Source organism: Periophthalmus magnuspinnatus, chromosome 1, assembly GCF_009829125.3.
Source record: "Periophthalmus magnuspinnatus isolate fPerMag1 chromosome 1, fPerMag1.2.pri, whole genome shotgun sequence".
NCBI classification, from domain to species: domain Eukaryota; kingdom Metazoa; phylum Chordata; class Actinopteri; order Gobiiformes; family Gobiidae; genus Periophthalmus; species Periophthalmus magnuspinnatus.
Genome location: NC_047126.1, coordinates 21,557,518 through 21,572,900, shown reverse-complemented (window position 1 = coordinate 21,572,900; position 15,383 = coordinate 21,557,518). Strand labels below are relative to the sequence as shown.

The window sequence follows — 15,383 nt, the reverse complement described above, 5'->3', positions numbered from 1 at the left end:
CACATTTCGCCTGCTGCTTACTCCTTCTTAGTAATATATAGGTTATAGTCTTTATATGTTTATGGTCTGATCATGCCAGTGTTAGAAGGGCGCGCGGCATCGGTGCATTTATCATCATACACTTTATCATTATGGTTACTTAAAGAGTTTCAGTGTGCAACAGTGTAAAATCGCTGTAATTTTAAACTATGTTAATGAGCGCCGCCCTCAATATCAGTTAGGCTGGGCAGAAAAAAAAATCTTTGAGAGGTGTGCAAGAAATTCCACTTAAGTTCTGTTGTTGGTCATGTCCTCTACCAGCAGCCACAGCATTTATCATTTTTCTGTAGGAATACATAACATTGCTTGAAAGTGCAACTGATTTTAAACAAAACTCCAGAATATTGTGAAAACATTTCATTCTGAGATGTGCAAGAAGTTACACTACAGTTCTGTTCTCAGGGATTTTCACCACCATAGAAAGTGTCATGCAAAAGTACAGAGCCTGACTACAGAGCCTGCCTGATGACCAGCGTGAAAAAAGATGTTAAATTGTGACATAGAATTACAATTTTGTTCCGGCAACATGTAATTCGTGCCCATGCTTTTGCCAATTCATATCCACTATTTAGCCAATTTGTACAAATGTATGCATAGTACATTGTAATATCTACACGGCATGTATTGTTAAACCTATGCTATATCTATTATGCTGAATCAGCTGCACTTCACTCCAGAGGATTATATCAGTAGATCTTCAGCCATCTCAATGTGGAGCTGTTTAAAGTAATTTCTTGTGCAATAACTTTGCTTTCAAAGATAGGTGGTTACCTATGAGGGAGTGTGTCTTTGAAAGGTCTGATAAAGAACAATTGTCGTCCCAGCCACCATGATGTTGCAAACAAGGAACATGATTACGCCCAGGTATGCTTTTTTATATTATGACAGAGATTAGAAGATACAAACAATTTATCCTACATGACAGCTTGATTTATGTATAATCAATAATTTATTGATTCAATGACATAACCTAAATCAATTAATACTATAATTCAAACTAAAAGAAAGGCATAGTTTGTCTTTGACTGGCACCATCTAGTGGAAAATTGAAGATAAAGTTGGATAAAACAATTTGTGTTTAAACTGTACATATGTTAAAATCAATTACAGGTTGTCAATTTAGTAGTACAGGCTACTTAATAGATGTTTGTGTAAAGTAATAATAGTATTACTATGATATTAATTACTGTTTTCTAGGAGCACTTGATGAGGCTTTGGATTACATTAAGGAACAACAGGTAATACAAATGTTAAATGATTCCTACTGCATGGAAATAAACACATCCATAAAAGTGTTGAGGTGTCCAGTTTGGATTTCATTTGAAAAATTAAAATTGAAATGAAATGTTTTTGTTTTTTTTCTAGGTGACAATCTTTGTCATCTGCAAAATGTGATGATAGGCAGATTTACAAAATTTGAAGAGAATATACAAAACATTTTGCAAAGAAAAACACTAACTGGAAGTTCCCTTACACGCTGAGGCAGCTTTTATTTTAACTTAGGCTTAAAATACAAGGAAACTGTAATTTGCCCTGGATTTGCATAGGCTTTAAGAATTCTTCTTAGTTAGTAAGAATTAACTGGCTACAGTGTCGGTGCGAATTGCAAGTTACATGGAACCAAATTATAATTTGAGGCTACAGTGTAGTATCTTTTTTCACGCATATCACACGCGGGCTCCATAATATACTGTCTGTCCAGAGGTGTTCTTACTGTCACAGTTCTAGTTTTGGACACAGGCTGCTGATCCCATGAGACATTATACATTTGCATTGTGGGGTCTGGTCACTGCTGTCTGTTCCCAGACGAGGCATTACTTTCACATTGACTACTACACCAGTCCTTGTTCAACCCTAGTTTAGTCTTGGTCCAGTCTTTAAGTAAAGGAAATTTTCAGTTTTGGACACAGGCTGCTAATCACATGGGAGGCATTACTTTCACATACTGGGTTTATTCTTGGTCCAGGATCAGTGTTGGCTTAGTCCGGTCTTAGTTCTGGTTTAGTCCTGGTTCAGTCCTGGTCAGGTCTTGGTCCAGTCCTGGTCCAGTCTTAGTTCTGGTTCAGTTTTAGTCCTGGTCCTGCCTTTGTCTGTCTTGGACCCAGGCTCTTCCCAGAGGAGGCGTTAGTTTCAAATTCCTCCACATTATACAACAGCCGTATCTCTGTGTCCTCATTTCACCACTCCCTCCTCTGTTCACACAAAACACAACTCTATCTGAAAATCACCAACGCTTCAGAGTCAGTTTAAAGATTCACAAAATATGCAAATAACAACATGATCCTCACTAGTCTGTTACTGTACTGCAGATTATTCAAATTCATGAAACATTTGTTTGCCAAAAATGCTTTAAACTGATGATAAAAAGTTATACTGCATTCAATGCATTTTATGCCATATTATAAAGTGTAGTGGTTCTAGCCTAGTTGTTATTGTAGTTTTTGTAGAGTAATTTTTGCAGGTATTGATACTGGAAAAATACACAAATAAGAGGAAAAATAAGCCTTACATGAGAGTTATATGATATTTATCAGAACTGATTCTCTGGGAGGCTTTAAGACAGCTCTGTAGTCCGTATAGAACTTATTTGCTTCCAAGATCAGCAGCCCTATGCAAAATACTACAACCTGAATAGCCATGGCCACACCCAACCTCTGGAATGAGGTGAATAAAGAAGTGGACTAAGAGAGTGTGATGTCACCCATAGCGTTCGGCTCCAGTCAAATGAAGCTCATCGAGGCCAGAGCAGTTATAGGGTGAATTTGGAGTCCAGTTCCATATTTGGAATCAAGAGTATCATAACAATCAAAGAGCCAATCTAGAGCAAAGCTGTTGAAGGTAACACCCCTTCCAGCCCACACCGCTGGTTTAGCAGGGAGCAGATGCTTAGCAACACTGTCAATCAAACTTGTTGCTAATGCTAGCAACCTTAGGCAAAGAAGATGCCAGATTTGTCTGTTATTAATGTTCATATCTTGATTTATGGAGACAATAGCAAAATGAAAGTACCAGGATCATGTAGAGTAGGTTAATACAAAAATGATGAGGGTCACTGCAGCTGTTACAGAGCTGAGGTAATAATTTTTCAATATAAAGTGAATTGGAGCCAGTAGATGGAGCCGGAAGTGGGCCCACAATCACTTCCCATTTGGAACGCGGTGGCAGCAGGTTAGCTATATCCATTGATAGATACAGTCTATATTATTAACTGATGTTTTATTTGAGTGGTGCATACTTGAGTCACTTAAAATATTTTCAAAAACCAAAATCTATGAAAAGATTTGATTTTTAGTAAATGTGCAAAGTGACGAGCAAAACACTGAGCACTTTTATATGGCAGTAATCTTGATTTTGACCAGTTAGTTCAAAGTTTACAAAGACGTGTTAATGATTAAATTCAAATATTGCAACTGTTTTTAAAGATTGCTTAACAATGTTCTCTATCCCTGTAAGTTTTGTTAGTTTTTATAGTTTCTAGCAGCACCAGTTAATATCGTGAACCAGCAGTTGCTTAATTACAAAGTAGGGCTGCAATCAAATTAAAATCATGTCATCAATGTCATGTCTTATTCTGCATAAAAACTTTTTTTTTTACTTCATCCTTTATATAATAGATAACACAAGGATTTTGGTAGAATCAGAAGCACATGATCTTTGTCTTGTCTCAGAGCATGAGTCTGATCACTCGAGGTCTAAATGCCTCCATCTTGCTGGAGTCGATCAGTTTGACAGCCTCTTGTGCGTTCAGGATACTCTCATGAGCCTCGTCAAAAAGCTCTTTCCCCACAGCCTGCACCACACGTTCTTTCCACGCCAAGAGTTTCGGACGGTCTTTGAACACATCTACGCCTGCTGCAAAGGGCTAGGAGAAGAAACAAGAGGGAGGGGCATTAGGAGTATCAATGAATATATGCTGGAAAGTCTTGTTTTAGTTCTGGTATGGTCCTGGTTTGGTCCTGAGGTTATTCCTAGTGTTTAGGGTGGGCCTTGAACACATATACACTGGCTGCAAAGGGCCAGGGGGAGACAAGAGAGAGGGGCATTACACAGAGTCACAGGAGCAACAAGTATATATGCTTCATTTTGAAAAGTCCAGGTTTAGTTCTGAACCAGGCCTAATCCAGGACCAAACCCAGTCAAAACCAAGACTAAACCAAGACTAAACCAAGACTAAACCAAGACCAAACCAAGACCAAACCAAGACTAAACCAAGACTAAACCAAGACTAAACCAAGACTACACTTGGTCTAACCCAAGACTAACCCAGGTGTAACCCAGGATTAAAAACAGTCTAACTCAGGACTAAATTCAATCTACTCCAGGAATAAAAAAGGTATAAACCCGGTCTATCACCTGCATGATTTCAACGACAGCCACTAGGTCGGCCATGGAGATCTGCTCCCCTGCGATGAAAGCTCTGTCCTGGATGAATGTATCTTCAATGAGCTTTAGAGAAGAGTCCAGATCCTCCAGAGCTCCCTCCATCTTCTCCTTTGGAACCTCGATCTTAAACACTGACGGCAGCATCAACTAAAAGAGAAAGACCAAAATCAATTGTATCTAACACAATACTTAAAAATAGGTTATGATCATGTGGCATTACAACATTACAATCTAAGGCTGTAAACAATTGGCAAATTCTTGCCAATCAGTTAGTTGACTAAACAGCTGCACTCTGAAGACTACAACTGCATGGGAGTTAATCCAAAAACATTTTTTTATGCAGAAAAGGTACTAGGCAACAATGTATACAATATAAAACAGATTAATCTTGTGAATCATGAGTTTAATCTGCCTTTTTGCATATATCAGTTAACTAACTTCTCCTTTTTGCTTTTGCTTAAATAAAATTATTTGACCAATACAAATTTTGAGTGACTAAGACACCATCAACCGATTAATCTACTAAATGACTAAAGGACTACAGCCCTATTTACAATCCTTATTGGTGGTTGTCAGATTCCAGACTGTGATAATGTCATACATACTCCCAGATGAGAGCTAGACTTCCCCATTACATTGTACTTTTTGATGAAATATCTAGAAGAAATATTCACAAATGTTAAACCTGATGATTAATATTGACTTGACCTATTAACGTTTTGTATTACAACAAAAACGTATTTTAAAAATATAAATTTTGCATGTCATTAAAGTATTTGGAAGCTCAAGTTAGCTTTATGTGGCAAGATGGAAACTGAAAGTAGTTTCTCCATTTGGACTGTGCAGAGCTTAGTTTCTTAGCGAATGATAGGGAGAGATAAAGGACACTTCAACTTGCCCCACAACAATTAAGAATTCTATCATGGAATTTACTGTTTATCTGTCAGATTGCAAAGTTGTTAACCTGTTTTATGGTTATTTCTGTGCCTATCCATATGAAACTTGTAGAAAGTTCAATGTCTTCCCTGTCAGCACAAAGTCAACAAAAAGGAAATACTTTTTTTCACAACTTCTTCAGAAAGTGTTGCCATTACTCAATCCTGAAGATGTTGTTGTCAGTTGCAAAGAATTGACACATTTGTGGAGCTAAATTCTAATAATTAATAAAAGGTTCAAAATTTGTAATAAGTAATATTAATGTAATAAGTTTTAATATTTCTTTAAAAAATGTGGATCTCCCATAGAGAGGTCCCTGTCCACCATCTGTCTGTATTATGATATCAGCCAATTTTACAGCTTGGACGGTACACCAAAATCAGATTTCTGGACCCTTAAAAATATTATATGTAAACTGCAAAATCTGATGTCAGAGGGACCATGATCTGAATTAAATGAGATTATTTTTCTGTGTATATATAATTTTTAATTGTCTTAGTCTGTACATGTAACCATAGCCAGCCAGTGATGCATACTTGATAAACTGTAACTAATCAGTCAGGTCAGATCTGAACCACAGTAACTTCTGAACACAATAACCTTTTCTCCCCATTTACCACACTGTTCCTCAGTGTCCAAACTAAGCACATGACTTTTGGCTGATAACTAAAATCTGTTACATTTTTACTATACAACAACCTTGCCTTCTGTTTCAGACAAAGGACAGTCAAGTATGTGTAACGGAGTTAAAAATGCATTTAATATTTCTTGTTTGTACAATGGTTTTTTTCAAAGTTATATGTGAATTTTATTATTTTGGCGTTTTATTTTGGAAAAGCCGGATGGCGCTTTGTTCCTGGGGGATTTTTCGGTTAGCTTGATTTCCGCTAGAGAGACACATGTTGGGAGACACATGTTGGGGAAGACGGAAAGAGAGAATAAAGAAGAAAAATAGAACCACTCCACCCTGTGTCCTTTTCCTTTTTTTTTTGTACGGACTGATGGAGGATCCAGCAGCCGTTACATATGGCACTTAAGCAATTACTGTAGATGAAAAATGGCTAAACATTTTCTGACTTCTGAAATGTTTAGCTGTCAGATTGGCAATTTGTTGACCTGGTTTACATTAATCATTCAGAAGCTACAGTATTTAGCTGATTCTTAAAATTATTACCATACTGATGTGCATAGAATAGTAAAAGTGCTTAATGCTTTCAGTACCTTAAGCCAGAAGATTTTGGACCCGTGCAGTCGGATGCCCATTGGCTGCCAGCAAAGATACTCATTCACCCGTGCCCTCTTCTGGAGATCTGCAGGATACCAGTGATCGGGCGTTTTGAACTTCTCTGCCATGTACTGCATCATCGCAATACTAAAAAAAAAAATAAAGAAAGGAGGGTTAGGCAAGCAGAGCGAGAGGAACAGACAGGTGTAGGAGCACAGACGGGAGCAGACGGGAGCAGACGGGAGCAGACGGGAGCAGACGGGAGCAGACGGGAGCAGACGGGAGCAGACGGGAGCAGACGGGAGCAGACGGGAGCAGGAGCAGTTAGGAACAAGGCCAAAGGAGCAGACAGGAGCAGGAGCAGACAGGAGCAAGACTAGAGGAGCAGAGCCAAAGGAGCAGACAGGAGCAGGGCAGAGGGACAGGTACAGTGTTGTTCATACAAATATACATCAAAATGATTTAAACCTATTATGACTTAATATTTGCTGTCCAAGCAGCCATGTAACAGAATAAAAAAAACAGCGCTGTATACATGATATGACATGATACAATGACGTTTTGAATAAACATTGAATTAAATAGACTTTAATACCAGAAAAGATTGGCCTAACCCTTAACCAATTTACAATCAAGAAATATGATACTTAGTACCAGTGAGGACATGCACATTGGAGGGAAAATTAATATATGGGCAAAAGAAGGGCCAGGGGGTACAGAGGAGAGCGTCAGACGGACCAGAGGATGCAGAGCAGAAGGTCAGATGGAGCAGAGGACGCAAAGAAAAGGTTCTGATGGACCAGAGGATGCAGGGGAGACGGTCAGATGAAGCAGAGGATGTAGAGGCGAGGGTCACATGACGCAGTAGAGAAGGTTTCATTTTCACCTCTCGCCCATGCTGAAATCTCCATCTTTCAGAGCAGGCACTTTACGAATAGGATTGACTTTTCCAAACTCCTCTGAGAAATGCTCTCCTGAAAGCAGCGAGAATCAAAAAAAATATATACTACTATATCACTACAACTAGTCTAGCCTGTTTCTAGTGAAGTAAAATTCACAGTGCACCAATTTTCTCCATTCATAACCTGCCTGTCAGACATTATGCAAGTCATTATGAAATCAAATTATTAGTCAGGTCTACATTTGTTTTTCTGTTTGTGTGTTGTATTTTTATGTTTTTTTGCACAAAATAAAATGCCATTATTAAATCAAAATCAGTTTTATTTATCTAGAAACTTTAAAACAGCCATCGCAGTAAGTACTGTGGTACATTAAAATAATAAAGGTAGAAGCAGTGTAGCCTATATTTAAAAAAACACGAGTCACTCCCATTTTCGTAGCCTTTTGCAGTTTGACATCTTGCAATTAAAATACTTTTGCAAATGTTGTGCCATAAATCTAGGTAACATCTTTTTTTGGCCATTTCAAGCGTAACTTTGTCCCTTTTCCCTCGTACTCGCCTCGCCCTTACGTAAAGCTCTTACCGTTCATCAGTGAAATCGTTCTGACCTCCACCGGAATATTGTTCTTTTTGGCGAACATGTAAACTGAGCGACAAGGCTGCGAAAACATGTCCAAAAACAACTCCAGCGCCATTTTAACCCGAAAAGTAATGAATTTATTCGCTTATTGTAGTGGTTAGTGGTTTATCCCGTGCGCCTCTCTGCAGCAGGAGCCGAAGAACGCATTTTCCAACCTCAAACCCAACTTTATTTACGCACAAAAGTTCACGCCCACAAACCACGCCCCCATCAAACCCTTTGGCCTACTTGAATAAAAGGTTGACATGGACAGTGACAGTGCTAAATTTAAGCCCATCGTGGTAATGGTAGTATTATAGACCAATGTAATACAATGCAATTTAAGTAGAAACTTTTTTCTCTATATAAAATCATATTTGGATTCAATTAAATTACCATAATAACCTCTTAGATGCCAGTTTTTGTCGCATACCATCTATTGCCACTTAAAATAAAGATCCTATCATATTTTCTTCTTACTGTAATCACTGTGTGAATAGTTTATCAATGTGGATATTCAAAAATCATCATAAAATAACGTGATATGTAAAACAAGGAACTACAGCATCAATGGAGGATCTATCCACTTTTGAGCGTCTGACAAGATATATCCGTAGTAATAGTTGTAGAAGTAGTAGTAGTAGTGTAGTGGTAGTAGTAGTAGTAGTAGTAGTAGTAGTAGTAGTAGTGTAGTGGTAGTAGTAGTAGTAGTAACAGTAGTAGTAGTAGTAGTAGTAGTAGCGTAGTTGTAGTAGTAGTAGTAGTAGTAGTAGTAGTAGTAGTAGTAGTAGTAGTAGTAGTAGTAGTAGTAGTAGTAGCAGCAGCAGTAGTAGTAGTAGCAGTAGTAGTAGTAATGTAATGATAGTAGTAGTAGTAGTAGTAGTAGTAGTAGTAGTAGTAGTAGTAGTAGCAGTAGTAGTAGTAGTAGTAGTAGTAGTAGTAGTAGTAGTAGTGTTACAGTAGTTACAGTCATTTATCCTACACAGGATAAATGACTGTAACAACATGAGTAGCGACCTGCAGCCCCCGGTATAGACTACACTCCACACAGGTACAGATCATAGGTTACAGATCTGTTATAGTGATCGACTGTAACCAGCAGAGGGGGTCAGATTGCTCAATAAGAACTCTACAGCGGGTGCGGGTGTGTCGGGTCCAAACGCTTTAATGTGGTAAGTCAGCACAATAAGCATCTGTTTAATTAAATAAATAGCTGTAAACGCTTGACTTTTGCATCTGCCTATGTTTAGCTCTGCAAAGAGGGCAACATTTTAATTTTAGTGCAACTGGATTCACAGCTCCAAATGAATGTAATGTGCAATTATGGGAACTGAGCAATGAGTATAGTGTGCAGTTTTTATTTTGACCCTTTTGTGAACCCAGCCCTTTGGGCCAATGGATGGGAATCAGCCTTTCACTATAATCCGCTGTGTTTACTTCCATCGGTGACAAAGGGCAGCCCTGGTGGAGTCCAATATACATTGGGAACAGGTCAGACTTACTGCCGATAATGCAAACACAGATCCTGCTCCGGTCATACAGAGATTGGACAGCCCTTAGCAAAGAGCCCCGGATCCTATACTCCCAGGGCACCCCCCAAAGAACAACACGAGGGACACAGTTGAATGCCCTCTCCAGATCCACAAAGCACATGTGGACTGGTTTGGCAAACTCCCATGAACCCTCGATGGACAGAATTTCTAGGCGCAGCCAGGGGCTGGAGGGGGTCTGTTTTGGGAAACACAGGATCTCTTCTCTGCTGTTTGCAGATGATGTTGTCCTGATGGCTTCATCGAGCCAGGACCTGCAGCAGGCACTGGGGCGGTTTGCAGCTGAGTGTGAAGCGGCTGTGATGTGAATCAGCTCCTCCAAACCCAAGGTCATGGTTCTCGACTGGAAAAAGGTGGCTTGCCCTCTCCGGGTGGGTGGTGAGTCTCTGCCCCAAGTGGAGGGGTTCAAGTATCTCGGGGTCTTGTTCACGAGTGAGAGAAGGATGGAGCGTGAGATAGACAGGTGGATCGGTGCAGCGTCTGCAGTGATGCGGTCGCTGTATCGGTCCATTGTGGTGAAGAAGGAGCTGAGTCCAAAGGCAAAGCTCTCGATTTACCGGTCAATCTACGTTCCTACCCTCACCTATGGTCATGAGCTCTGGGTAATGACCGAAAGGACAAGATCGCAGATACAAGCAAACGAAATGGGTTTCTTCTGTAGGGTGACTGGGCGCACCCTTAGGGACAGGGTGAGGAGCTCGGTCACATGGGAGGAGCTCGAAGTAGAGTCGCTGCTCCTACACGTCGCGAGGAGCCAGTTGAGGTGGCTCAGGCATCTGCTCAGGATGGCTTCTGGACACCTCCCTAGGGAGGTGTTTCAGGTATGTCCCACCAGGAGGAAGCCCCGGAGAAGACCCAGGACACACTGGAGGGACTATGTCTCTCAGCTGGCCTGGGAACGCCTTGGAGTCCCAATGGGGGGGCCTGGAGTATGTGTCCGGGGTGAGGGAAGTCTGGGAGTCCCTGCTTAGACTGCTGTCCCCGTGACCTGGCTCCGGATAAGTGGAAGAAGATGGATGGATGATACTTTGTCATGAAATATCCAAAAGGAGAATTCACAAATGTTGAATCTGATGATTTATATTAGTAACTACACCCAGCAACTCACTGTATTGCCACAAAAAACAGCATTTTAACAATATTAATTTTAACTTCCCCCATCTGCATTAAATATGACTAGCCTATTGCTTTTTCCAAATCTTACTGCTCTCCAGTGTACATACATACATATATATATATATATATATATATATATATATATATATATATATATATATATATATATATATATATATATTGTGTTAACTGGCTTAATGTGAAAAACAAACAAAGCTATGACATTCAGACATTTGCCGAAACACACTACTTTAAAAAAAAATCCCTTTTGTTTAATTGAAGTCTTGGAGATGTATTAGATTGTGATCAAAATGAAACTATAGCCTACACAGATAGGACCAGCAAGAAATTTGCACTTTTTAATCTATACATTTATCCCTCTCATTCTAGACTAATAAAAGGCTAATTTTGAGCATCAAAACTGCCAACAAATTTACCATGTATTGTGCAGCTTTGGCCACACGATGCCAGCACAAAACCAACAAATCTTCCAAAATGCAGTCTGCTGTCTTTCTTCCCCCCCCCCCCCCCAGTAGTTTCAGTTTAGACTACTTTGTTCTTGAAGAATTTGATCATTTCAGTCTTCGATCTTTACTCTACTTATTTTTAAACCAATAGTATTTATATTAATACTTTCAAACTAAGGCAACGTCCTGCGTAGTCATGGCAAACAAGCAAATCCAAATTTCTGATAAAGGGTACACCACTTACTTGTTTCTTTGGACACATTATTGCTTTGATTATTATGCTCCCCAGTATTGCAGTAAACCTAACTATCTCCATAGAGACAAACAGCTGATGCCCTCAGGCCACGTTACAAGTCACATCTGTGGAGAGGCAGCCCTGCTCACAGTAAACATGCATGTTTTTCACAGATTTTTTAGCACTTTATTTCATAATTTATAATGTTAACATAGCTGAGTTTTTATACTATGTAGCTTTCCAGGAGACAAGCATGTAGCGGACTCCCCACCCGAAAAGTTACAACGCCCTTTTAAGTAAATTGTACAAAAAATATTTACATTTCGTTAATCCTTAAAAAAACACATAAGAATTCCAAATCACAGTTCTTCTCTTTTATTGACAGATTTCCAGACATTCTTTCAGGGTACTCTTCTGATCAGCTCCATCTTCTGGAGACTCAGTTCCTCTCATCAGCTTCAATACATTACTTTTGATCATCACTTCATTCTTCATCACAGGACCACAGTTGGCCCCTCCAAACCAGTCGCCATGGAAAAAGAAAGAGAGACAATATTAAGACATTAAGTAAACATTTAAAAGCAGCTTCTGTGGAATTATTATTTTCTTACCTAATGTTTGTGATCAGCTCTTGCGCATCATCTTCTAGAGACACGCTTTTTCTTGTCAGCTTCATTAGATCACAGGACGACAGCTTGCCCCTCCAAACCAGTCACCGTGGAAAAAGAAAGAGAGACAGTGTTAAGACACTGAATAAACATTTGAAAGAAGCTTCTATGAATTATGATTTTCTTACCTGATATTTGTGATCAGCTCTTGCACTTCATCTTCTGGAGGCAGGTTTTGCTCGTCTGCTTCAGTAGATCACAGGACGACAGCTTGCCTCTCCAAACCAGTCACCATGAAAAAAGAAAGAGACAGTGTTAAAACACTGAGTAAACATTTAAAAGAACCTTCTATGGAATTATGATTTTCTTAGCTAATATTTGTGGTCAGCTCTTGTACTTCATCTTCTGGAGGCAGGTTTTTCTCGTCAGCTTCATTAGATCACAGGACGACAGCTTGCCTCTCCAAACCAGTCAACATGGAAACATAAAGAGAGAGTGTTAAGACATTAAGTAAACATTTAAAAGAAGCTTCTATGAAATCATGATTTTCTTACCTAGTATTTGTGGTCAGCTCTTGCACTTCATCTTCTGGAGGCAGGTTTTTCTCGTCTGCTTCAGTAGATCACAGGACCACAGCTGGCCCCTCCAAACCAGTCACCGTGGAAAAAGAAAGAGAAACAGTGGTAAGACACTGAGTAAATATTCAAAAGCAGCTTCTATGGAATTATTATTATCTTCTTACCTAATTTTTGTGATAAGTTCTTGCACTTCATCTTCTGGAGACGTGTTTTTTTTCTCATCACCCTCATTAGATCACAGGACCACAGCTGGCCCCTCCAAACCAGTCGCCATGTAAGGACAGAAAGAGAGACAGTGGTAAGACACTGAGTGCACATTCAAAAGCAGCTTCAGTAGAATGATTTTTATTTTCTTACCTAATGTTTGTGATCAGTTCTTGCACGTGGAGACACATTTTTTCTCGTCAGTGTCATAAGAACACAGGACCACAGCTGGCCCCTCCAAACCAGTCACCGTGGAAAAAGAAAGAAAAACAGTGGTAAGACACTGAGTGCACATTCAAAAGCAGCTTCAGTAGAATGATTTTTATTTTCTTACCTAATGTTTGTGATCAGTTCTTGCACGTGGAGACACATTTTTTCTCGTCAGTTTCATAAGATCACAGGACCACAGCTGGCCCCTCCAAACCAGTCACCATGAAAAAGAAAGAGAAACAGTGGTAAGACACTGAGTAAATATTCAAAAGCAGCTTCTATGGAATTATTATTATCTTCTTACCTAATTTTTGTAATCAGTTCTTGCACTTCATCTTCTGGAGACCTGTTTTACTTTTTAAGTTCAAACGAATTAGAAGAAAACGCCTAAATCTAATTATAGATACAAACACAGTACTTAATTAACCAAAAAAAAAAAAAAAAACCCAAACATGTACATAATGTCTCAAACAAAAACAACAAAAAGGGGAGAAACAGGGACTGTCCCACCGACCCACGAGTCAGTGAACACACCCAGACCTCGAGATACAATCATTTGGAACAGTCAAAGTCATTATTTCTGAACAGCCTCCAATCAGACTGTTTACAAAGGCTTAGAATTAATAATAAAAAAAACTACAACAAAAAGGGGAGAAGCAGGGACTGTCCCACCAACCGACGAGTCAGTGAACACACCCAGACCTCGAGATACAATCATTTGGAACAGTCAAAGTCATTATTTCTGAACAGCCTCCAATCAGAATGTTTACAAAGGCTTAGAATTAATAATAAAAAAAAACTACAACAAAAAGGGGAGAAGCAGGGACTGTCCCACCAACCGACGAGTCAGTGAACACACCCAGACCTCGAGATACAATCATTTGGAACAGTCAAAGTCATTATTTCTGAACAGCCTCCAATCAGACTGTTTACAAAGGCTTAGAATTAATAATTAAAAAAAACTACAACAAAAAGGGGAGAAGCAGGGACTGTCCCACCAACCGACGAGTCAGTGAACACACCCAGACCTCGAGATACAATCATTTGGAACAGTCAAAGTCATTATTTCTGAACAGCCTCCAATCAGACTGTTTACAAAGGCTTAGAATTAATAATTAAAAAAAACTACAACAAAAAGGGGAGAAGCAGGGACTGTCCCACCAACCGACGAGTCAGTGAACACACCCAGACCTCGAGATACAATCATTTGGAACAGTCAAAGTCATTATTTCTGAACAGCCTCCAATCAGACTGTTTACAAAGGCTTAGAATTAATAATTAAAAAAAAAAAACAACAACAACAAAAAGAGGAGAAACATGGACTGTCCCACTGACCGGTGAGTTAGTGAACAAACCCACATCTCCAGATACAATCATTCACATTCACAGTACAAGTCAGTATACATACAATCTCCAAAGAGACTGATTACAAATGCTTACAGTAAAATATCTATATGACTACAACTACTACTGTCACTAAAACAACAACTTTTTGTTTTGTTTCTTTTTTTGTTTGTTTGTTTTGTTTTTTTTGGGGGTATTTTTTGTATTTTTTGTATCACACAAATAATAATTAGTCCTTAGTAGTTGTACTACTAAGTACTATAAAGCACACTGTCACCTCTAACCCTCCTATGCCCAGAAAAGCACACATTTAAAGTAAATGCAAGGTGTACTATGCAGGACATTCTGTCAAACTTTAATACTTAAATTTTGTGAATCAATTAGTACCCACTTTTTCAATACAAAATAACCTGAGGCCCAATCACATAATACATGTTATGTGTGGCCATGGGCTCTGTCCCTATGTTTAAGAATCGCTCAATGAGATCACAGCCAATCACAAAACGTTATATTTTGTCATCAGGGTTTCTTACGTTTTTATGAAATCCTATATAATAATCCTTGCATTTCTTTATTACTTAAAAACTATAACGTTTTCACCCTCTGACCCTCCCTATGCCCAGAAAGTACAAGGTGTACTATGCAGGAATTTCGGTAAAACTGCAATACTCAGATTCAATTCAGAATAGTAGTTACACAACTCAATAATTTAAAGTGTTTGTTGTTCTATGAAATCCTACATAATATTCCTTAACTTCAATCTACTTCTTTTAAAAATCAATTAATCAAGAAATCAAGAAATAAATGGGATGGTGGGCCTGGTGGAAAGTGGTAAATGTCGTTGCATTGAGTCAAGCTCTGAATCTCAGAGGCTGAGTTCAGTCCTTGTCTGACTCAGAGTCTTGGAGTCTTGAAGCTAAACCAAAACCACTCTCACCTCTGACCCTCCTATGCCCAGAAAGTACAAG

At 39.1% G+C, this 15,383-nt stretch overlaps 1 protein-coding gene across 1 annotated transcript; it reads right to left on the bottom strand.

Moving 5' to 3' along the window:
* Positions 1 to 390: 390 nt before the first annotated feature.
* gstt1b (glutathione S-transferase theta 1b) lies at positions 391 to 8,300 on the bottom strand. The gene is made up of 5 exons (XM_033973994.2): positions 8,068 to 8,300; positions 7,470 to 7,557; positions 6,580 to 6,730; positions 4,393 to 4,569; positions 391 to 3,901 (listed from the first exon to the last, which is right to left on the bottom strand). The coding sequence occupies exons 1-5, from the start codon at positions 8,177 to 8,179 to the stop codon at positions 3,704 to 3,706; spliced, it is 726 nt and encodes a 241-aa protein (XP_033829885.1). The 5' UTR covers positions 8,180 to 8,300; the 3' UTR covers positions 391 to 3,703.
* Between the last annotated feature and the right edge of the window lie 7,083 nt (positions 8,301 to 15,383).

What these genes read in the sequence shown, in the direction of transcription:
- gstt1b (XM_033973994.2), bottom strand. Translation starts at nt 8,179, where the DNA reads ATGGCGCTGGAGTTGTTTTTGGACATGTTTTCGCAGCCTTGTCGCTCA. An exon ending in GATTTCAGCATGGGCGAGAG is followed by an intron (nt 6,731 to 7,469) that starts GTGAAAATGAAA and finishes TTTTTTTTTTAG; the next exon opens with TATTGCGATGATGCAGTACA. An exon ending in CCAAAATCTTCTGGCTTAAG is followed by an intron (nt 4,570 to 6,579) that starts GTACTGAAAGCA and finishes TTTCTCTTTTAG; the next exon opens with TTGATGCTGCCGTCAGTGTT.